We start from the raw sequence: 24,211 nt of genomic DNA, 5'->3' as shown, positions 1-24,211 counted from the left end.
TGATCTCTGGTTCCTCTGCCTTTTCTAAAACCTGCTTGAACATCTGGGAGTTCACGGTTCACATATTGCTGAAGCCTGGCTTGGAGAATTTTGAGCACGACTTTACTAGCGTGTGAGATGAGTGCAATTGTGCGGTAGTTTGAGCATTCTTTGGCATTCCCTTTCTTTGGGATTGGAATGAAAACTGACCTTTTCCAGTCCTGTGGCCACTGCTGAGTTTTCCAGATTTGCTGGCATATTGAGTGCAGCTCTTTCACAGCATCATCTTTCAGAATTTAAAATAGCTCAATTGGAATTCCATCACCTCCACTAGCTTTGTTCGTATTGATGCTAAGGCCCACTTGACTTCACATTCCAAGATGTCTGGCTCCAGGTGAGTGATCACGCCATCGTGACACCCCCTGGCCCGCTAGGGGGTAGGATTTTGGTAGCGACGGCAGAGTGCAGGACTGGGAGTGTCTGGGTTTGTCAATGAGCTGGACTCCTCTGCCCAAGGCTTGACCCAGGGATGGGACGGGGAGGCGCGTTGGAACGGAGCGCGCATGCGTACTGACGCCCATGGAGGCGGGGTCAGGTACCCGAGAGTAAAGGACACGCTGGTGCGAGGTCGCCCGTGGGGGCGTGGTTTCGTGCCCAAGCGGGCCGGAGGAGGGAAGACTGCGCGGGCGCCCAGAGTCGCGGCCGATTCCTGGAGGGGCGGAAGCGCTGTGGGTGAGTTGGTAAGGCTTCCTTGGAGGGCGAGTGGAATGGGCTTTGTGAGAGGGTGGGGTGGGAGTGGTCGCTGGGCACGTGTGTACCTGGGGTGTCCCCATTGGTTTGTGTGGCGTCCTGTCCCCCTGCACGGTTGTTTCTCCGTGTGGTTGTGGGATTTGGCTCACGGTTTCTGTGGGTGTTTGTTGAGGACTCTTCTGAGCTCTAGAAAGGCTGTGTGACTATTCGTTTAAATTTTTATACCAACTAAACAATAAGGGGGAAAACCTGAAGAAAACGAATATATAAATCTAAAACTGAATCAGTGTTGTACACTTGAAATTAACACAATGTTGTAAGTCTACTTTCATTTTAAGAAATCAAGATACTGTGAACCCATCTATTGGACTTTTTTCTAATTTGACCAGTTTTCCCACTCATGCACTTTCAGGGACAGACATTTAGACAGGAATGGCTGCCTCAGCCATGACGGAGTGTGAAGGAAATACACGTAAAGCCCTCAGCACAGTAACTGTGGTTACAGTCATTTTCATCAGTGACCATTTTGAGGAACAGATGTGGAGACATCGCACTGGAATCTCTCACAACTTGGAGAACCAGTAAATCTCAAAAAAGGTGTGATTGAGCACTGCTCTGTTTTGATGTTTTACAGGGGGGTAGATAAGAGAGAATGACACAAATTTGATGCTTTTTTTTTTTGATAGTTCCTTCCATCTCCTCAGCTCCATATTCACAGGACTCTGTTCTTCAAGGGAGAGGCCTCATGAAGGGGAGTATGGCCACTGGACCTCTGGAAGGCACATCACAGGTGAGTTATGGTTTGTGTTTTCTTACAATGAGGCCCTAAAGAATAAAGAGGACAGGGAGGCCTGGTGTGCTGTGATTCATGGGGTCGCGGAGAGTCGGACACGACTGAGCGACTGAACTGAACTGAACCCTAGAGAATAAAGTCATCTAGTAAAACAGAAATCCTCATAAATACTGCTGCTATCAAGTGCCCTGAGCTTTAATCTCACATTCAAGGACAAATTTTAAAAGAAGTGAGATTTTCTTTTCCTTACTAGTTGGAGAACAGTTTCCATTTCACACAAACACATATTTAAACAAATATGTTTTCCAGGATTCTAGTAAATTATGAAATGTACTTATCTATAATCGAGTTTCTTTAAGTATACAGTTTCCACATTTCATTGTAAATTTCACCATTAAATACTGAGCATAAGTATATGCTGACCTTATATTCAGATTTTTTTTAATGTTAAGATAAATGGATAAATGGAAAAAAATGGAGAAATGACTTTAAGGATGTGATGTATTAGACATTATAGAATATACTAAACAATTAGAGAATCTAGAAGGTGGTAAAATTCCATCTACATACATTTACACATTTGGTAAACTCTATAGGGACAGGAAGACATATGTAAAGCTTTGGGCTACAGTTGGAGGAAAAACCCATTCAGGACTGAACTAAGATCCAGGTTGCTGACAGTCTTCCTTTGTCTTCAGAGTTTAGAGAAACTCAGGAGTGTTTGTCAGTCCACAAACACCACCAATTTATACAAAATCCCTATTTGGCAGGAGAAACAGTTGATTAAAGAATTGTTTCCTACCAGTGAGGATGTGGGGGCCAGTCTGACATCAGCACTGCTGGCTAGAGACTGGAGATCCTGCTGGATGTTGCAGCTGGAGGCCAGGATCTGTTAATTAGAACCACAGGCTACAGACTCAGTGTAGAGGTGCAGTGGTTCATGCTTTCCTCAAAAATCCTTGTTTTCCAAATAAGTTCCTGAAATGCTTTCCTCAAACAGGATCCACGACCATTTTTAACAATTTGGTTGATAATACAGGATAATTTTTCTTACACAAAGAGTTGTTTTTCACTATCTATAATATGTATCTGTATTTGGCAAAAAGAAAACAACAAACCCTGGATCCTCCAGTACACGCCACAGTACCTATGCAGCACCTGCTATTTTTCAGCCAAGACTTCACTCTCCCTCGGGCCTTGTGGGTAAGAAAGTGTTTGCACTTTCAGCGATCACTGACATTCCAAGATGTGGCCATCGACTTCTCCCAAGAAGAGTGGGGATTCCTGGACCCCGCTCAGAGAGAACTGTACACAGCTGTGATGTTGGAGACTTACCAGAACCTGGTCTGGCTGGGTAAGTGCACCCAGCCCTTAGTTCACATCTGCCTATCTTCTTCCTCCTCCTATTGGAAATCTCTAGGGACCTACAGTGGCCTTTACTTTTTGTTCCGTGTCCCATAAAGAGCATAGTTAGAAATGGACAACTTCCTTTTTACTGTCCTTCCAAAAACCTTCAAATTTCATCTGGCCATTCTTTTTTTTTTCCTGTCCATTCTTATAAGGGATTTGATCCTGATTCCCATGGTAGGAGATGAATTCTTGGGTAATAACGGCATAACCAACTGCCATTTCTTTCTCTTTTCAAAGGCATATCTGTTGCTGAGCCCAACACAGCCTTCCTACTGGAGCAAGGGCCACAGTCCTGGGTGATGAGGGAGGAAGATGCAGGAGCTCCAGGGTCAGGTGAGTCTGGGCCCAAGCTGAGGGAAGGATGTACATGCAAAAGGCCAGCTGCCTTCTGAGATGACCAGTTTTAAGGTGTCTGGGCATCTTCCTTCAGAGGGCCTCTGGTCTGAGGTCCCCAGTGGATCCAGCTCTCATCCTCATTCACTATTCAACTCACCCACCTTTTTAAATAATTGCCTCCAAATGTAAGTTTGTGATCAGCTCTCCACCTTTACCCTCTGGATTGTTTTTCACCACTTTATCTTTCGTTCATTTCATAAGACTGTTTCCTCAGAAAGATATCTCAAAACTTCTGTTTTCTTTATGTATCCAAAAAATTCTCAGTCTCACCTCTGATAAATTGAAGAAATATATCCATCCAAGAACTGTTCCATCAACAAACATATTCGATCTCTAGTTCTGGCCAAGAAAGGAAATTTTGTAAGAGACTAGAACCCATCAAGGAATTTACTATTTAACAAGGGGAAGTAAGAGATGTTCTTAGAACAGGCACATGAAAAGCTGCTCAACATTGCTAATTATTAGAGAAATGTAAGTCAAAACTACAATGACGTATTACTTCACATGGGTGAGAATGACCATCATCAAAAAGTCTACAAATAACAAATGCTGGAGAAAGTGTGGAGAAAAGGGAGCCCTCCTACACTGTTGGTGGGAATGTAAACTGATACAGCCACTATGGAGAACGCTATAGAAATTCCTTAAAAACTAAAAATAAAGCTGCTGTATCATCCAGTGATCCTATTCTTGGACATATAGCTGGAGAGATTTCTAATTTGAAAAGATGCATGCACCTCAGTGTTCATTGCAGCACTATTTACAATGTTGAAGATGCAGAAACAACCTTAATGTCCATGGACAGATGAATGGATAAAGCAGTGTACACATATACAGTAGAATATTACTCAGACATAGAATGAAACAATGCCATTTGCAGCAACATGGATGGTTGAGAGTATCATACTAAGATGATGATCATACTAAGTGAAGTAAATCAGACAAGGAAAGACAGATATTATATGATACCACTTATATGTGGAATCTAAAAAATGATACAAAGAACTTATTAACAAAACAGAAATGGACTAGTAGAAATAAACAAACAATATGGTTACCAATGGTTACCAAAGGGAAAGGTGGGGGCAGGGATAAATAAGGAGTATGGAAATCACAGATACAAACGACTATGTAGTCAGTATCTTATAATAACCTATAATGGATATAAAAGGAAATTTAAAAAGAATATAGATGTATGTATATGTATGTATAATCCAGTCACTTTGCTGTACACCTGAAACTAACACAATATTGTAAATCAACTATGCTCCAGTTTAAAAAAAGATGTTCTTAGATACCTTGACAAAGTAGGAACCAAGATTGGATAATTTCAAACACAGTGGTTACTGCACACACACCAGAGTGGCCAGAGATAAACACATCCCTGGGGGATGGTGCAGGAGTCTGGCCACTTGTGTATGCAGCTCACCTGTAGCGTCTAGACCTTTTCAAGCCAAGTCCTGGGTGCACCTCTTGCATTTCATGGAAGATTGCCGCTGCAAATGCCCCAGCTGAGAACTGGTGGGGTGGACAGTACCCAGCTTTTGTGGGCAGTCTGGGCCATGTCAGCCCTTGATGACTGTCCTAGTCTGTCTGAGTTGCTATAACAGAAACACCACAGACCAGGTGGCTTAAACAACAGATCTTTATGTCTCACAGTATAATTTATTTCAATGGATATTTTATTAATCAACTATACTTCAATTTTTTAAAGTTAAAACTTAAAATGCATTTCAAATTAAAATAAGGATAATATATGGTGCTGATGGTTGCACAACATTGGAATGTATTTATGCCACTGAATTGCACCCTTAAAATTGGTTAAAATGGTAAATTTCATGTTTTGTGTATTTTTCCACAGTAAAAAAACTTTTTTAATTAAAAATAAGAATAAACGGGTATTTGTTTCTAGCTTTTTCTATTAGTAGAGTATGACAATAAATGTCCTTGTACATATACCCTTAAATACTAGAACCTTTTTCTAAGGAGAGATTCTCAGCAGTGGGGATATGTACATTTATTTATATTAATGTGTTTATATGTTCGTTTTCAGAGAGTGAGTCAACACAGAAGAGCAAGGAGTTGTCTTTAAGGAAGAGGATGAAAGGAGAAACATACCATCATGAAAGAGTGATGAAAACAACGAGAAGCGCAGGTAGAGAATACGGAAAAGCCTCCAGCAGCAGGGCATACCTCTTCGTCCATCAGAAGATGAAGAAGGAAGAGAAATGCTACCCATGCTTCGAGTGTGGGAAATCCTTCCGTCGTCGATCAACGCTCATCCAGCATCAGAGAATCCACACAGGAGAGAGACCCTATCAGTGCAGCAAGTGCAGCAAAGCCTTCAACCAGAAGGCCCACCTCGCCCAACACCAGCGCACCCACACTGGTGAAAAGCCCTACACCTGCGGGCAGTGCACACGGGCCTTCAGCCAGGTGACACACCTCACCCAGCACCAGATCATCCACACTGGAGAGAAGTTCCATGGCTGCAGCGAGTGTGGAAAGGCCTTCAGCCGCCCCTCCGCCCTCGCAGACCACCAGAGAATCCACAGTGGAGAAAAACCTTTCAAGTGCAAGGCCTGTGGCAGAGCCTTCACCCAGAGCGCCCAGCTCCTCAGACACCAGAAGATCCACTCTGAAGACAAGCCCTACAGATGCAGCAAGTGCACCAAGTCCTTCATCCGTCTCTCTTCCCTGACGGAGCACCAGAGGACTCACACCGGAGAGAAGCCCTATCAGTGTGAGGACTGCCCAAAGGCCTTCTGCCGCCTCGTGCAGCTCACTCAGCACCAGAGGACCCACACTGGTGAGAAGCCCTACACATGTCAGGAATGCGGCCGGGCCTTCACCTGCAGGTCCCATTTTATTGTCCACAGGCGGAGTCACACAGGAGAGAGACCCTACGAATGTCAGGTGTGCGGGAAAACCTTCAACAACCACTCCTCTCTGGTGACGCATGACAGGACTCACAGTGGAGTGAAGCCCTTCAGATGCGATGTATGTGGGAAGGCCTTTAGCACTTCCTCCTCGCTCTGTCAACATAAGAGGATTCATACTGGGGAAAAGCCCTACAGTTGCCACAAATGTGGGAAGTCCTTCAGGTGCAGGTCACACCTTAGTCGACATCAGCAAATTCATATGGGAGAATACTGACCAAAGCCAACCAGACTTGAAAATGTTACTATTGCAGTTACCTAACCATCAGTCAAGATCTTGAAAACAAGCAGCCTCGGTTGACTCTGACTCTTAGAAAAGCAGTTTATTCTCAAGGTCTCAGGAGTTCACTGAAAAGTAGATAATGAACCAGGACCTATTGTATAGCACAGGGAACTATACTCAATGTTTTGTAATAAGCTACAAAGGAAATACAGCCATGGTTTTTTCCAGTAGTTGTGTACAGATGTGAGACTTGGACCATAAAGAAGGCTGCCCATGGAATTCTGTCTTCAGTCTACAGTCTTCCCCAGGCAAGAATACTGGATTGGGTAGCTATTCCCTTCTCCAGGGGATCTTCCCAACCCAGGGATCAAACCTGGGTTTCCTCCATTATACACAGATTCTTTACTGTCTGAACCACCAGGGAAGCCTGAGCATTGATGATGCTTTCTAATTCTGGTGTTGGAGAAGACTCTTGAGAGTCCCTTGGACTGCAAAGAGAACAAACCAGTCAATCCTACAAGAAATCAACCTCAAATATTCACTGGAAGGACTGATGCTGAAGCTCCAGCACTTTGGCCACGTGATGCAAAAAGCTGATACATTGCAGAAGACCCTGATACCTGGAAAGATTGAGGGCAGGAGGGGAAGGATGAGATGGTTGAATAGTATCACTGACTCAATGGACATGAATTTGAGCAAACTCCTGGAGATAGTGAAGGACAGAGGAGCCTGGTGTGCTGTAGTCTATGGGGTCTCAAAAAGTGGAACACAACTTAGTGACTGAACAACAACAATGGGAAATGAATCTGAAAAAGAGTGGATATTTGTGTATGTATAACTGAATCACCTTGCTGTACACCTGAAACCAACACAGTATTGTAAATCAACTATCCTCCAATTAAAATAATTTTTTAAAGAGCTGTTTGGATGGAATAACTGAAGACAGGGAGGAAGCAAAGCAAGTTAAAAGCAGAATATGAAACCATTATCCTGCAATCTGGAGAACTCTAGCCTCCTACCTGAATCCTACTCTGCTGCCATCACTAATGAACAGCAGCACTGCACAAATGACTTTACTGGCCCTGAGTCTGTGTACCTTCACATTTAATGCCCTGAAACCAAGTTTACAATGCAGGTGTCCTGACAGCCAAAGATGAGGCCAAGAGATTGGCTTTTGCTTCTGTCCTGATGGGAGAGACACATATGCCAACAAGTTCACATCTTTAGCAAGGGGCGGGGTGGAGCTTGAATGTTGCAAAGTATGAAAAGACAAACAGCCATGACTTAATACATCTGAAAAATGGTGTCCAGATCTGGTCACAGATTTAGCTTCGAATTACCCAACAAAAGGGCTTTCCTGAATTTTCTCCCACACTTCCTCCTACAGCTGCTGTATTTTAACGATCTCATCACTGCACCCATCACCTTTGAGCAAGAATCAAGAGGCTGACACAAAGGAACAGCACTAGGACAGATATAAGGTGTATCATATTAATAGATGTTAGGGGATATTCCTAAACTGAGCACACAGGATTTTTTTTCTCACTTTTTTCTTTTCAGTGCATATATAAAAGCATTTATAAAATGCATGCACCAGAGAATACATACCCATTGTTGTTTAGTCTCTTAAGTCATGTCCGATTCTTTTTCAACCCCATGGACTGTAGCCCGCCAGCTTCCTCCTTCCATGGGATTTCCCAGGCAAGAATACTGGAGTGGGTTGCCATTTCCTCCAGGGGATCTTCGCAACCCAGGGATCAAACCCATGTCTCCTTAGGCAGGCAGATTCTTTCCACTGAGACTATAACAGTAGATTCCATGTAAGGAATTACTCCTAAATGAGCTGATGTTGAAATTCAGGATGAAAAGCTGCATGAAGATTGAAGACTTCAGTGCCCTGACTATTCATTTTTCAACGGTAAATATTCTCATTTTCTCTACTCGCTATTCCTCTTCCCTGTTTTCTTTTTCTCCACAGTCTTTCTCACCATTCAATACACTATTTTACTCATTCTCTTCTGGTTTGTTTCCATTCACTTGAAAGTAAGATCTTAGAGGGTGGGGAGTTTTATGGGTTCTCTGCTGTATCCCCCTGAATGGCTTTTCATTTGTTGTTGTTCAGTCGCTTAGTCATGTCCAACTCTTTGTGACCCAATGGACTGCAGCACACCAGGCTTCCCTGTCTTTCACCATCTCCAGGAGCTTGCTTAAACTCATGTCCATTGAGTCAGTGATGACATCCAGCCATCTTGTCCTCTGTCATCCCCTTCTCCTCCTGCTGTCACTCTTTCCTAGCATCAGGGCTCTTTCTAATGAGTTGGCTCTTTGCATCAAGTGGCCACAATATTGGAACTTCAGCATCAGTCCTTCTAATGAATATTGAGAATTGATTTCCTTTAGGCTTTTCCTTTCAGAGAAAGCAATGGCAACCCACTCCAGTACTCTTGCCTGGAAAATGCCATGAACAGAGGAGCCTGGTGGGCTGCGTCTATGGGGTCGCACAGAGTCGGACACGACTGAAGCGACTTAGCAGCAGCAGCAGCTTTTCCTTACTTGCTTCAGTTTCCAAGTCCGCTACTAGTTCTACTATTTTCTTAGTATCTCATACCACGGGCCATTTCCACTCTGATCAGGGGCAGAATGGGGTTCAATACCAGTGCAGGTTCCAAACAGAATACTTTCTGAAGAGTGATAATAACGACATTCCCATTCTGCAAGTGAGAAATGTACTAATTTGGTGTAATAACATGTCATCCCAGAAGGGGTTCCCTCACTTATCTTACGGTCCCAAAACTTAACACAGAAAATCACGCTCCCACGTCAGAGGACCGCACTCGAGCGACACCGCGGTCATACGGACACAGACAGCGGGACATCACAGGTGCACATCAGCTCACAGAGGACTGTCCGTTCCCGTAACAATGGACGCTTTTCTCCAGGAGAGGGGAGGGTAAGTTCTCATTCTCTGCGCCTGCGTACACTCGCGGCCCGCCGCGCCACGCCCCTGAGCCCTCGGGCCCCGCCCCTCCGGCGTAGTCACGCCTCTGATACCCTGAGCCCCGCCCCTCAAGCGCAGTCACGCCTCTGATATCCTGGGCCCCGCCCCTCGGGCGTAATCACGTGAGTGCGGAGGCACTCCCGCTCTGACGCTGAGGTTCCGCCTCTCCGTCTCAACAGCCTAAGAACACGCCCCCTCGGCTAGGCCACGCCCTGTCCCCGCCCCTCGCGCCTGACTGCTCGCACACCTGGGGAGGTTTCGGAGCCTGTGCACTGGTCTCCCGGGCGTCGGCTACCGAAGTCCTTCGGGTAAGGGCGGTTGGCTTCCGGGGGGAGGCTCGTGGGTTGGGCAGGGTGGTCTAGTGTCTGAGCCCGCGGGCCATGCAGGGCAGCCGAGGCGGGCGGCTCTGAGCCCGGCCGTGGAGCCCCGGCCTGGGCACCGCTGCGCCGTCGCTGCCGGGCGGACTACATTTCCCAGAGGCCCGCGCGGGTGTGCCGAGGCTGCGGCTCGGACCGGGATCGCCGTTTGGGGCGGCTGGATCGGGGTGTGTGAGCGCGAGAGGCAGGACTGGGCTGTGAACGTCCGGGGAGTGCTGGTGTGAGAGTTCGAAACGGGTGTGTGAGAGCTCAGCCAGTGCGTGGGGCCCCGGGGGAGGCTGAGAGATCGTGGGGGGTGATGTGTGTGAGGGACCGAGAACATGTTGGTGTGAGCGGGCGAGACTGCAGTACGTGTGTCCGGCGCTGAGATTGTGTGACAGTGCCCATGTGTCCGCGTGTGAGGGAGACCAGTGTGTATTGTGTATGCGTGTGTTAGAGGTAGCAGTTGCAGTGTTTGTGTATCCATGTGCGCGAGAAATCCATGTGTCTCAGAAACAGAGACCTTTGAGACTGTGTATTTGAGAGAGAGAGAGAGAAACTAATGTGTGAGACCAAAGTGAGTAGGAGAGAGACTGAACCATGGTCCGCCACCCCGAGGTTTGCAAATACAGCCTCTGTGAGGTCGTGGAGTGTGCGTGTGTGAGGGAGGCAGAGATGAAGGGCAGTGAGCCGTGGGTGTGTGAGAGACTGAGGGATTGTGTGTGTGATGTTTGTGATCACCATGTGTGTTTGTCCGTGACCGCTCTGGGGCGGTGGTGTGACTGCAATGGTGTGCCTTCCATTGGATGCTTGTGATTGTGTTTTCGTGTGATCGGGGGTATGTGAGACCTTGCGTCAGTGTCTGTATATCACCCTGTGTGGTTGTAATAGGCCCTGTGTGACTGGTGTTTCGGGGGAGACTGCTTGGAAGGTTGATAACTTTGGCCGCCTTGTGCATGTTTATTTATGGAATTGTGTATTGCCAGGATAAGAATCCTGGGGTAGAATTCCCTGCTCCCAGTCCCAAGAGTTCCACTGAGAAGCAAGAGGTGGGGTACCTGGAGCTCCTGATTGGAGCAGGGGACACACTCAGTTCTGGGTGACAGAAAGGAGGGGTTGAGGGGTTGAGGACAGAGATGAGAGGGAAGATGGTAGAATTGGGTGCTAAAGGATCCATTGTCATGGAGGAAAGCAAAGGTTTGGCAGGAGGAGGAGGAGAACCTTGTCCTCTGATGGCATTCAGGAGTCAGATTTTCAAACTGTAGACTGTATCAAAGCATGAAGCGGAGATGTGGGAAGGAAAGAGTCCACCTTTACCTGTAAACTAGAGAAAACAACAATTTCATGGGAGTATTTTTTAAAATAAAGTGAGAGAAGATAATGTATGCAGAGTATCTAGCACATCTCATTAGTTTTATTCATATTAAGACCTAAGAATGAGAATGCAACTTTTAGAAAAGATCAAATTTAGGACCTCGAGCTTAAGAGAAAGAGTTATAAATTAGACCCTTCATCACAATTGGTTGCCTGTAATCTCCCGGTTATGTGGGCAGTGAAACCAAAGAAGGCTGGGAGGAGGTAGGGGAAGACAGAATTTTTACGCTGGTGATCCTGGGAGTGAAGAGAAGCCCTCATCTTCTCACTCTCCCTTTTCTTCTTCCAGCCTTATCCTCCCAGGACAGTGCTGTTCTCCAAGAGAGAAACCAGGAAAAGAAGGTGAAGATGACAGTTGAACTAGTGAAAGCCATACCCCAGGTTAGTTATTTCATTTCTCTTCCTTAAAAGGCAGTCTTAATGTTTAGGATTTAGTAAAGCTGTATTATGAAAATCCCTTAACAGTCTTTGGAAAAGACCCTGAGGCTGGGAAAGATTGAAGGCAAAAGGAGAAAGGGGCAACAGAGGATGAGATGGTTAATAGCATCATCTACTCAATGGACATGAGTTTGAGCAAAACTCTAGGAGACAGTGAAGACAGGGAAGCTTGGCCTGCTGCAGTCCATGGAGTCACAAAGAGTTGGACATGACAGAGACTGAACAACAACAAGTCTTATCTAAGAGCCTGGTTCCCACCTCTCCCAGAGAGCACTCCCCTTATTTTTTACAAATAAACTTTTTTTTTTACAATAGAAAATTTGCAGTTAGCCAGGAGTATGTACATACATCACACTCCGCTTCCCCAGTTTCTAACATCTTACATTAGTTTGGTGTGTGCTATGCTTAGTCGCTCAGTCCTGTCCCACTCTTTGTGACCCCATGGACTGTAGCCTGCCAGGCCCGTCTGTCCATGGGGATTCTCCAGGCAAGAATACTGGAGTGGGTTGCCATGCCTTCCTCCAGGGGATATTCCCATCCCAGGGATCAAACCCAGGTCTCCCGCATTGCAGGTAGATTCTTTACCAGCTGAGCCACCAGGGAAGCCCAAGAATACTGGAGTGGGTAGCCTATCCCTTCTCCAGGGGAACTTCCCGACCCAGGAATCGAACCAGAATCTCCTGCACTGCAGGCGATTCTTTACCAGCTGAGCCACCAGGGAAGCCCTTAATGAGCCAACATTGATAGATTATTATTAAGTCCACGCTTTGTTCACATTTCCTTAGTTTTTACTTAATGTCCTTTTTCTGTCCCAGGGTCCTATCCAGGGTACCACATTGCATTTAGTAGTTCTGTCTCCTTGTACGTGAGTTTCTCATACTTTCCTTCTTTTTGAAGACCTTGTCAGTTTTGAGAGGTTCTCAGGTATTTTGCAGAACATCTCTGAAATCTGATGTTTTTTCCTCTGATTCGACTGGCCTGATGTGTTTTTAGAAGCAAGATCACAGAGTTTCATTTTCATCATGTATCATACATCAGGGGTTCATACTATCAACGTGACTTATTCCTATACTTTGAGTGCCTCGTTGAGGTAGTATTACCAGGTTTCTGCACTGTAAGTTACTTCTTTTTGTTCCACTTTTCCATGCTGTGCTCTCCTCTCCATTGGCAACTACCAGTTCTAGCTCGGGATCTATCCAAAGTCAGTTTCTGTTTTGTTTTTTTAGATTCTGCAGTTAAGTGAGATCATACAGTGTTTGTCTGTCTTTTTATGACTTATTTCACTTAGATAATGCCCTCTAGTTCCATCCATGTTGTGGTAAATGACAACACTGAGCATTACAAAGATTTTTAGTATTTTCATTGGAAATAAATGTGAAGATGAAAATGCCCATAACACTTTAAAAAATTTCTCACAACTCTCACAGATGTAGAAATCAAAGTAGTGGTTACTAGGGGGGAGGAGGAGACAAGATAGGGGTAGGGAATTGAGAGCTATAAACTATTATATATAAAATAAGCTATAAGGATATATTGTAGAACACAGGTAAATATAGCCAGTATTTTATAATAACTGTAAATGGAGTATAACCTTTAAAAATTGTGAACACTATATTGTATACCTGAAACTTGTATAATATTGTTTGTCAACTATATCTCAATTAAAAAAGAAAACCCTGCGAACCTCTCAAAACTGACCAAAAAAAAGAGAAAATGGTCTCAATCTGCTGGTGATTATAACTAGGCATTGTCTTTAAGAAACTGAAAATAACTTTTTTTGGTTTCATTTTGATATTGTCTAAATATATACTGACTTGTACTCAAATTTAGTATTGATGTGTTGGATGTGTTGCAGTCCTGCACGGGGTGCTTTCTCATGTTGCAATCCAGATCAGAGGTGTGGCAGGACATGCTAGTTCATTCTTAATGGTACAGCATTAAAAACACTTGCATTCTCGGGGAATTCCCTGGCGTTCCAGTGGTTAGGACTCTGGGCTTTCACTACTGGGACTGGGCTCCATCCCTGGTTAGGAAACTAAGATCCCACAAGCCCTGAGTCTCGGCAAGCCCCCGCAACAACAACAAAAAACTGCACTATATTTTTTATTGTGTCAACCAAAAAAACCCAGCCATGTCAGTTCAATGCCTCTTCTCCTTAAAACACTAGGATCCCCTAGAGTACCATTTCCATAATATCAACTTAAATATTCTTTTTTGTTGTTTTTGAAGGTTCAACCACAGATGCACAGCCTTCCTTGAAGCCCTTGTTTACTGCCCTGTGGCCATCTGTCCGTGTTTCCCCAGGCTTGAAAACTTCCATGGACAGAGGAGCCTGGTGGGCTGTAGTCCATGGAGTGGCAAAGAATCGGACACAGCTGAGCACACACACTCACACACACAAGAGAAATGGATTAGCACCATTGTATACAATTCAGAAACTTCAATAAGAACTATTTAATATTATATGTTTAAGGTTTTTTTTCCTCTAAGGGCTATTTCTCACATAATGTAGGGCCAACTTAATGCTTAAGCTTGAAGTCACGTGTGGACATGAGCATTGCTTGATCCAGAAGGTCTTTGTGTTATTTCAGGACCTGGTGACATTCAAGGATGTGACAATAGACTTCTCCCAGGAGGAATGGGAATGGCTGAGCCCTGCTCAGAGAAGTTTGTACAGGAGTATGATGTTGGAGAACTATCAGAGCCTGGTATCACTGGGTGAGGATTCTTTCCCCCTCTGTATAATTCAGATTTACCCTTAGGGACTCTTTACTTTTTTTTTTTTTTTAATTTATTGTGTGTTGATCAGAATTGAATCTAGAAAATGAAGAGGATGTTCAGGAATTGGTGAACATTTCAGGTTGAGTCAGTGATTTTGGTGTGTATCAGATATTTCGTGAGCAGGCCCTTTAGTCAGTTGGGAACACAGGGCATGTTGAGACGCTCACTGGTCTCCTGTGCTGGCTTGTTTCCTCTGTCCTATAGTAGTGTTACCAACATAACAGTTCACCAGGAATGTAGCCAGATTGTTATGAATTCAGAATATTGCTTTAAAATCTGTATATTTTTATTAACTTGCAGAAAGTGAACTAGTGAGGCACAAGCTGAAAATTGCTTTAGATGTTCTTAGGGAAACTAACACCCTTTTCAGCCGTAAGGCCACCTCGTTGGCTAGTTTAGCTTTCCCTTGTCTAGAGGCCCCTTTTATCCTGCTTGCTTGTGGTTCACTAAACGTTGTGAAAATAAATGTATGTCTTTCACCAAATTTGAGAAATGTTTGATCATTATTTAATTTTTTTCTACTCTCCTCCTTCTGGGATTCTAGTTGCACACGTTAAAACCTTGGATATTGTGCCTTAGGTAACTAAGGATGTGTTCCTTTTTAAAGATCTTTTTTCTCTGTCAGCTTAGATAATTTCTGTTGATGCATTTTCAAGTTCACCGCCGCTTTCTTTGTCCTCTTCAATGTCTTGTTAAGCCCATTTAGTGAATTTTTAAATTTCAGATACTGTATTTTTCAATTCTAGATTTTTTACTTGGTTCTTTTTTATAATTTCTATTTTGCTGCCCAGAGTATTACAAGCGTATTTTCCTTTATATTCTTGAATATAGATATAATGGCTGTTTTAAAATCCTAGTCTACTGATTCCAGCATCTGTGTCGTCACAGGTTGGGTCTCCATTAATTGCCTTTTTTTCTGAGTATGATTCACTCTTTCCACGTTTTAGGGAGTAATTAGATCTTTTCCTGAACACTATAAATAATATTTAGAGTTTCAGGATTCTGTTACGTTCCTCTGAAGAATATTGATTTTGTTTTTTAATCAGACAGTTAACTCAAACTCCAGACAATCTCTCAGTTCAGTCGCTCAGTCATGTCTGACTCTTTGCGACACCATGAATCGTAGCACACCAGGCCTCCCTGTCCATCACCAACTCCCAGAGTCTACCCAATCCCATGTCCATCGAGTCGGTGATGCCATCCAGCCATCTCCAAACTGTCTCTAGGGGTCCTTTATATTATATCACTTACTGCTGTCCAATGATCTTCTAAAAATGCTGGGCTGAATTTCTGTCTCCAGTCTCTTAGAAAATGATTCCACTTTTATAGGATTGACTATTGGCAGCCCCACTAAACTACACCAGAAGCTTTATATAGTTTGTCCCTCCTCGAACTATTCATTTCTATCATGTCATTCCATCAGAATTAAGGGACCAGCTGAAATGTACAAAACATGGCCAATTTCATATCTTTTTCTGTATGCAGGACTTTGTCTCTCTAAGCCATATGTCATCTCCTTACTGGAGCAAGGCAGAGAGCCCTGGATGATGATGGAGAATGAGATGAGAAGCCCATTCCCAGGTGAGTGTGGGAGAACTAGGGAGGGGAATCCTTTCTAGGCAGTGGCTCAGCCATTTGCACAGGTGATCTTTCCTCCTTTCTTATGCTTCTTCGAAACTCTTCTCAAAGAAGGGCACCCACAGCCGGTGCTCTGGGACAACCCAGAAGGCTAGGGTGGGGAGGGTGGTGGGAGGGGGGTACAGGATGAGGGGGGACACATGTATACCTGTGGCCAGTTCATGTTGATGTATGGCAAAAAACCATCACAATATTGTAAACTGATTATCCTCCAATTAAATTAATTAAAAGGAAAAAAAAAAAGAAACTCTTCTTGTCAACCCTTCCAAACCTGGGAGAAAACTGAAAGTTGACTTCTTAGCATGAACTCCTCAAATATCTTCTCTTCTACTTGTTTTTCAGTTGCTCATTCTTTTCTGACTCTGACCCCTGGACTGTAGCATGCCAGGTTCCCCTGTCTTTCACTGTCTCCTAGAGTTGGCTCCATTCATGTCCATTGAGTTGGTGACGTTATCTAACCATCTAATCCTCTGCTGCCCCCTTCTCCTTTTGCCTTCAATCTTTCCCAGCATTAGGGTCTTTTTCAGTGAGTTGGCTCTTTGCATCAGGTGGCCACAGTATTGGAGCTTCAGCTTCAGCATCAATCCTTCCATTGAATATTCAAGATTGATTTCATTTAGGATGGACTGGTTTGATCTCCTTGCAGTCCAAGAGACTCTCAAGTCTTCTCCAACACCACAGTTCAAAAGCATCAATTCTTCGGCGCTCAGCTTTCTTTATGGTCCAGCTCTCACATCCATACAGGACTACTGGAAAAACAATAGCTTGGACTATACGAACCTTTATCAGCAAAGTGACGTCTCTGCCTTTTAATATGCTGCTTAGGTTTAGCATAGCTTTCCTTTCCAGGAGCAAGTGTCTTTTAATTTCATGGCTCTAGTCATAGTCTGCAGTGATTTTGGAGCCCAAGAAAATAAAATCTGTCACTGTTTCCACTTTTTTTTCCCCTTCTATTTGCCATGAAATGATGGGACTGGATGCCATGATCTTAAGTTTTTTGAAAGTTGAGTTTTAAGCCAGCTTTTTCACTCTCCTCTTTCATCCTCATCAAGAGGCTCTTTAGTTTATTTTCACTTTCTGCCATTACAGTGGTATCACTAGCATATCTGAGACTGTTATTTCTCCCGGCGATCTTGACTGTCTTCTAAAAACTCATTTTGCAAAAATCTTTATCCAGCTCCTTCCCATCGCCTCTTTCCTTTCAACATACTGACTTAACATAAGCTTCTCTGTTTTTTAAATCTTAACTCCAAAGTTAGATAATGCATGCAAATCATAACATACCCTGCTACTTTAAATCATTTTTCTCTTGCCTGTTGCAAATAGGAAAAATCCAAATCCTACCAGCTCCTTAATTTTCCAGCCTTATCCTCCATTATGTTTTAGCTTTTTCACTGTACTTTAGCCCAGAGTTTTCTTCATGATGCAAGGTATCAAGGTATGTTCCATATGTGTTACAGGTATTCCCACATCCTGAGTCTCTAAGCCGTGAGAGACCAGATGAGGTTAGAGGCAGTCTGAGTTCCAAGTCTGATTCCTTTTGGATCATAGGCAGTGTCTTAGGATTATCATTTTCAACAAGTGCCTGATGTACAGTTGAAAAGCACTGCTCTAGCCCATAGGTCCCCTTTTCTGAACTCACAAGCTCTTTCCCACTCAGGGTTTTGTTTTTCCTGTTTTCTCTGCCTAGAATGCTCTTCTCTTGGCTTTCTGTCTATGCCTAGCTCTCAGGCCAGAGCTCAAAAGTCATCTCATTGGAGACCTTCCTAACCACCTCATATAATGAATATTTCCCTATTCCAACCCAAGTATGATCTATGAAGCCTCTGTTTATTTTCTTTGTAACACTCAGGAGAGCCCGTAATTAACTTGTTTTGGGGGTGTGTGCTTCTTTTTTGCCTCCCCCGCTGAATCTGAATTTCACAAAGACAAGGGAATGTTGAGATCACACATGATAATTATGCCTTCATGAAATTCTCCTTTCACTTCTGTAACAGTGTTTGATCTTTACATTTGGGGATGATGTGTACCCTATACTTCTAGGATCCTCCAAATATTAGGAGGGAAATAAGCTCAGTTTAGACACGATTTATAGTTTGGTTATGTAGGAAGCTACTGTCTGCCTTAAAGAGGAAAACAAAAAGAGGAACTTTCCTGATAAGAGGTAATAAGTGTCCATGTGAAGAACAGATACAGGAAGAGGGAAAGGGGATAAAGAAGCCTGTTGTAAATCTGATCGGACATTTGAGTCACAGTATGGCTTTAAGTATTATTCAGTGATTAAGATAGCTTGGCATCCATGTTGAGAAAAGCCAAAAAGGTAAGGGACAACCATGGCTCTCCATGGGAGGCTGGACATGAAGACAACCTTCACACGACAAGAAAGTAAATTTGAGGGAGGAGCAGATGACACTATCATCTTTCTGCTTTCTCGGATTTCTCCCCTTAGTCCATCTATGTAAGAAAAACCATAGGGAATTGGTTTATTGAACTCTCATGGGCCCAGTTCTAGAATTATTGAAGTTTGGTATTCCTGATACCATGAATGACCTGGGGAGGAAGCTTGTTAATATCTCATTGTTTCTTAATTGCTTTGGTAGTTTTGATCCCTCCCATCTCTGCACTTTTATACTAGTTTTACACATGGATTCATTTTTGATATATTTTCTTCTCAAATTACTTGGTTTGTTGGTCTTGTCTTCCTCATAACTTTCTGTACTTCTCTAGAACAACTGTCTTTAATTACTTTAGTGTTGCCCATCCTTGACATGTGGTAGAAAACTATTTAGGGAGCATTGGATTAATCAATAATTTGTTATTATATTTCGTGATATCACCTCTTCCCTAAAGTTTTCTCTTAGTGTCACCTCTTCTATACACATTTCTTCTTTATAGATTTATCAAGAATTTCTTACTTATGCCTGAGTTCCTCTGATATACGTTAAATGACTTAGTAGTAGTATATAAGGCTCATTTATTTCTTCCTGAAAGCTTATATTCTATCTCACAAGGTAAGAAAGGTAGTGATGTCGTAGTAAATAAGCATTTAATTAATAATAGTGATATCAACCCACATATCTCTGTAAGACTAGTTTCTACAAAAAGACATATGGCAGAACCCTATTAAGATGTGATAGTTTTCCTCGGCTGGTGAGAGAAAGATGATGAATGGAAAAATCCGTTAATATGCACTCTGAAGTTCAGGGATCTATGAGAAATGAAGAGCATTTACTTTATTAAAATACATGGAAATGGCTTATGGGAATGCTATTTTCTGATTATGAAGAGATGACTCTAGGATTTTGCCTAAACTCCAAGAGAAGTCACAAAGCATAAGGTATTTGTGGTTTCAGGGAGTCTACAGAGATTTTTGAGTGGCAGAGTTATGTGGTAGTATTGTTTTTTTAAGAAAGTTACCCTGGCTCTATATGCAAGTCTCCTAGAAGAGGGAGAGAATAGAGGAAGAGAATTTCATGTATAGTCTGTTACGTTAATGCAGGCATAAAATATTACTACCATTGCAACCTACACCTTCAGGACTCTGTTATCCTACATTTAATTTTCTAAATCACCATTTCCACGTTCTTCTATGAACTCTCATTCTCTGGGGTCTGCTTACATATTTTTTTCAGTTGAAATGCCTGTGCGTCAAATATTTTTTGGAGTTCATTATTTTCAAATCACCTTTTCTGTGTTAAATTTTTCCTTTGTTATAGCCCATGGTAAAGGAAATGTTTGGTTTTTTGAATCTTTCAGATTGGGAATCTATACATGAGATACAAGAATTACCTCTGAAGCAGTTTGTGTGTGATGATATGTTAATGGAGAGAATTGCAAGCTATGAACTTGAGTGTCCTACTTTTGGAGAAAATTGGAAATGTGAAGATCTTTTTGAGAGGCAGTTGTTAAGCCAAGAGACATTTATCAGGCAAGAAAGAAGCCCTCCTAAAGAAACCCTCACTGTGGAAATAGACCACAGATATAACAAACCTGAGAAATTTGTTCCTCTACGCAGTATAGAAGAGAATATTTATAATAATCACAAGTCAGATAAAAAAAACTTTTCCAAAAATTCCATGGTATTAAAACACAAGAAAGTGTGTGCAGGAAAGAAACTTTTTAAATGTAATGAATGTGAAAAAACCTTCACCCAGAGCTCATCTCTTACTGTTCATCAGAGAATTCATACTGGAGAGAAACCATATGAGTGTAAGGACTGTGGGAAGGCCTTCAACCAGAGTCAACACCTTGTCCAGCACCACAGAATACACACTGGAGAGAAACTCTTTGAATGTAAGGAATGTAGGAAAGCCTTCAGCCAAAATATACATCTTATTCAACATCAAAGAATTCATACTGGAGAAAAGCCATATAAATGTAAGGAGTGTAGAAAAGCCTTCAGCCAGCCTGCACACCTTGCTCAGCATCGGAGAATTCATACTGGGGAGAAGCCTTATAAATGTAAGGAATGTGGCAAGGCCTTCAGCGATGGCTCATCCTTCGCCCGACATCAGAGGTGTCACACCGGCAAAAGACCCTATGAATGTATTGAATGTGGGAAAGCTTTCAGGCAGAACACATTGCTTATCCGTCACTTGAGATATTATCACACTGGGGAGAAACCCTTTGACTGCATCGACTGTGGCAAGGCCTTCAGCGATCACATAGGACTTATTCAGCACAGGAGAATTCATACTGGAGAAAAACCCTACAAATGTAATGTGTGTGGGAAAAGCTTCAGCTATGGCTCATCCCTGACTGTCCATCAGAGAATTCACACAGGAGAGAAACCATATGAATGTGACATCTGTGGGAAAGCCTTCAGCCATCGTGCCTCACTCACCCAGCACCAAAGAGTGCATTCTGGAGAGAAGCCTTACCAATGCAGGGAATGTGGAAAAGCCTTCAGGCAGAGCATACACCTTGCTAGCCATCTGAGGATCCATACTGGAGAGAAACCTTATGAATGTAAGGAGTGCGGGAAAGCCTTCAACCAGAGGGCACACCTCACACAGCATCATAAAATTCATACTGGAGAGAAACCTTATGATTGTACTGAATGTGGTAAAGCCTTCAGCCAGGCTACCCGCCTTATCCAACATCAGAGAGTTCACACAGGAGAGAAACCCTATAAATGTACTGAATGTGGGAAGGCTTTTAGCGACAGCTTATCCCGTGCTCAGCATCTGAGACTTCACACAGGCCAAAAGCCCTATGCATGTGTTGAATGTGAGAAGGCATTCAGAACAAAATCATCACTTGCCTGTCATCAAAGGTGTCATACAGGAGAGAAACCTTACGAATGTAGTGCATGCGGTAAAGCCTTTAGCCATCGACAGTCGCTTTCTGTTCATCAGAGAATTCATTCTGGAGAAAAACCGTATCAGTGTAAGGAATGTAGGAAAGCCTTCAACCAGATTGGACACCTTAATCTACATAGAAGAATCCACACTGGAGAGAGATCTTACGAATGTAAAGAATGCGGAGAAGTCTTCAGACAAAGTGTGCACCTTGCTCATCATCATAAGATTCATGCTACAGAGCCATCTCAGGCCCTCAGCTCTTCCCCATCCCCTGCATCACCAAGTCCTGGGGATATGTCTGCTGAGTATTTTTAGAATTCATCCATGTCTTTCCATCCTCATTGCCCTAATCCAAAACATGGTCATCTCATCTGGTCTATTCCAGTTGTCTAAACACTGGTCTCTCTGCATCCTCTTTTGTCCCCTCCAAGTTCATTCTTCACACTACTTCCACAGTGGTCTGTTCAAATGTAAATGTAATTATATGACTCTCTTAAAACCCTTGGTGTGAAAATTTAAACTTCTTGATGCATACCAAGTGCTTAGCATAGTGCCTGACCCAGACTAAATGGTCTATAATGATAGCTTAGTATCCTTCAGAGTCTGCTTGAAAGCTGTTTTTAAGCAGTGAACTCTGGAAGACAGTATATGTACTTGGAGACCATAACAGTTTTTGAAACAGAAACAATGTGAATGATGAGGATTAGCATGTGTTCAAGCTTAAACATTAACACATTGAAAGCTTTATACCACGACATATATGACTGTATTCCTTTGTTGGTGAGAAAATTCAACATGACCTAATACATAGAGTATGTTTTAGGAAGTATCTAGAACTCTGGATGAGACTGAAACAAAAAAATTAGAAAATAACTGGGAATAATGCAAGACTGTATTTAGTAAAGGCAAAAAGTAAAAATTCCTAATATTTAAAATGGAAGAAGCAGAGAACTTGAATAGTCTCGCCCTTTTTTTAAGACACCTGGTTTCACAGGTTAATGCTGAGCCTTCAAGGAATCATAATTAAGCTGTTCTAGAGAGAAAGAAATAATGGAAATGGATTATTTTGGAGTACTTCTAACCTCTGTTAAGGAGAACAGAGGTTATGAATAAATGGAGATCCATGTTTCTAGAAGGAGCTTTTAGTACTGTAAACATGTCTGTGCATTCAGTCAATTCCAGTCACAATTCTTTTAGGATAATTTTCCACTGACAATTTTGTTCTGAAAATCAATGTAGAATGGTAAATAGGAAGTCATCACAAGGAAATTTTTGAAAATGATTGTATCCCCGTGAATTTAGTTAGCTGCAAAAGGAATTATTTTTCATGTGTCAGTGGGGGAGATAGATTACTTCAATGGTGCTTGACAATTATCCAGCTGCAAATAAAGTCAGATCAACATTTCACCCCTTACAGAGAAGTTCATTCCATATAGATTAAAGATACAATAGGAAACACGATATTAAATTTCTTAGAAGAGAATGTAGAATATTTCTGTCCCTTTGAGTTCAGGTAGACTTCAGTAAGCGAGACACAGAGTCCAGAAGTTATGAAGAGGGACAGTGTTAGGTAGGACCATGTAGAAAATTTAAACTTTTCCATGGTATAAGACACTGTATGCAAAGTGAAAAGACACATGACAGATACTTTATACATATATTACAAAGGATATAGTCCTTATAAAAAGTGCTGTTGCTTTATGTGGCAGCCTGGATGGGAGGGGAGTTCAGGGGAGAATGGATGCATGTATGTGTACGGTTGAGTCCCTTTGCTGTCCACCTGAAACTATCACAAGATTGTTATTGGCTATACCCCAATACAAAACAAAAAGTTAAAAAAGAAATGCTATTGTAAAGCAGCAAGAGACACAGTCTGACAAAGTCAGATAACATATACAGTATGACAGCAACTCTAAATGAAGAAATTAAAACAGTCAAGGAAAATCTTAATTGCACTAATGATCAGAAAAATGGAAATCTTTAAAGTTCTCACCACCAGCACAAACCAGCACATACATTATGGATAATATCCAGTACTGTTAACAGATGTGACATTTTTATACGTTGGGAGGGTAAATAGGTGGAAAGCCATTTTAGAAGGCAATATGGGAATGGCTACCCACTCCAGTATTCTTGCCTGGAGAATCTCACAGACAGAGGAGCCTGGTGGGCTACAGTCTGTGGGGTCACAGACATCAGACACAGAATCAGACATGACTGAGTAACTAGCACACTAACACTTAACATGGTGTTATATATCAACATATAAAGTGTAATCAATTAATCACTGCTGCAATTCTAGGGATTTATCTTCTCAAAAAGCACAGGCACAAAAATATAGATGTACATTTACCACAGAATTTTTAAAAACTTGGAACAGCTTAAGTATCCAGCAGTAGTAAATTGATGAGTTAATTTTGGAAAATCGGTTAATTAGATTCTTATGCAGTCACTGAAAAGAATGAGGTGGATCTCTATACTCACAAAACTATGCCTTGTAGTTTGTTGAGAATGTAATTTTCGTAACTGTGTAATATGATGGCATAGTTAAAAGCACATAAACTCTTTAAAGTTAATGTGAACTATGTTGTTTTTGTCTGCAGTGCAAATGGAAACCATTCATGCGCAGACTCCTTTCCTGTTGGTTGGGCTGCTCTGATGTCATTCCCTGAGGTTTTCTTTGCGTCACCAGCTGGTACACAGTTCACGTTAGTCCAGTCAGACACTCTCTCTTGGGACACAGGCGGGAGCTGACTATGAATCATCTCTTGGCCACAATTTTTAAGATGCTTCCCGAGTTCCCACTGCTCTGCTTCCTAGAGCTAAAATGTTTCAT

At 42.6% G+C, this 24,211-nt stretch overlaps 2 protein-coding genes across 5 annotated transcripts; both read left to right on the top strand.

Moving 5' to 3' along the window:
- The first annotated feature begins 624 nt into the window (after nucleotides 1-624).
- Nucleotides 625-14,162, top strand: LOC129545991 (uncharacterized). 4 transcript variants are annotated; one of them, XR_016035859.1, is made up of 9 exons: nucleotides 625-711; nucleotides 1,142-1,326; nucleotides 1,416-1,519; nucleotides 2,750-2,876; nucleotides 3,170-3,265; nucleotides 5,379-8,405; nucleotides 9,291-9,437; nucleotides 11,505-11,596; nucleotides 13,883-14,162. XR_016035859.1 is itself a non-coding variant. In XM_055410638.2 (6 exons), the coding sequence occupies exons 3-6, from the start codon at nucleotides 1,475-1,477 to the stop codon at nucleotides 6,479-6,481; spliced, it is 1,371 nt and encodes a 456-aa protein (XP_055266613.2). In that variant the 5' UTR covers nucleotides 625-711; nucleotides 1,142-1,326; nucleotides 1,416-1,474; the 3' UTR covers nucleotides 6,482-8,479. The 4 variants fall into 4 exon arrangements, 1 of the variants encoding a protein (XP_055266613.2); XR_016035861.1 differs by lacking the exon at nucleotides 13,883-14,162 and having other exon boundaries at nucleotides 1,434-1,519; nucleotides 11,505-11,597; XR_016035860.1 differs by lacking the exon at nucleotides 13,883-14,162 and having other exon boundaries at nucleotides 638-719; nucleotides 11,505-11,597.
- Nucleotides 9,670-23,951, top strand: ZNF471 (zinc finger protein 471). Its single transcript, XM_055410580.2, has 5 exons — nucleotides 9,670-9,793; nucleotides 11,505-11,596; nucleotides 14,245-14,371; nucleotides 15,920-16,015; nucleotides 19,829-23,951. The coding sequence occupies exons 2-5, from the start codon at nucleotides 11,564-11,566 to the stop codon at nucleotides 21,688-21,690; spliced, it is 2,118 nt and encodes a 705-aa protein (XP_055266555.2). The 5' UTR covers nucleotides 9,670-9,793; nucleotides 11,505-11,563; the 3' UTR covers nucleotides 21,691-23,951.
- Nucleotides 23,952-24,211: the final 260 nt, after the last annotated feature.

Source organism: Moschus berezovskii, chromosome 22 (genome assembly GCF_049115385.1).
Source record: "Moschus berezovskii isolate FMDL1 chromosome 22, NW_MosBer_1.0, whole genome shotgun sequence".
Lineage (NCBI taxonomy): Eukaryota > Metazoa > Chordata > Mammalia > Artiodactyla > Moschidae > Moschus > Moschus berezovskii.
Note: the sequence above shows the minus strand (reverse complement) of the source record. Positions and strands in the feature narration are given on the sequence as shown.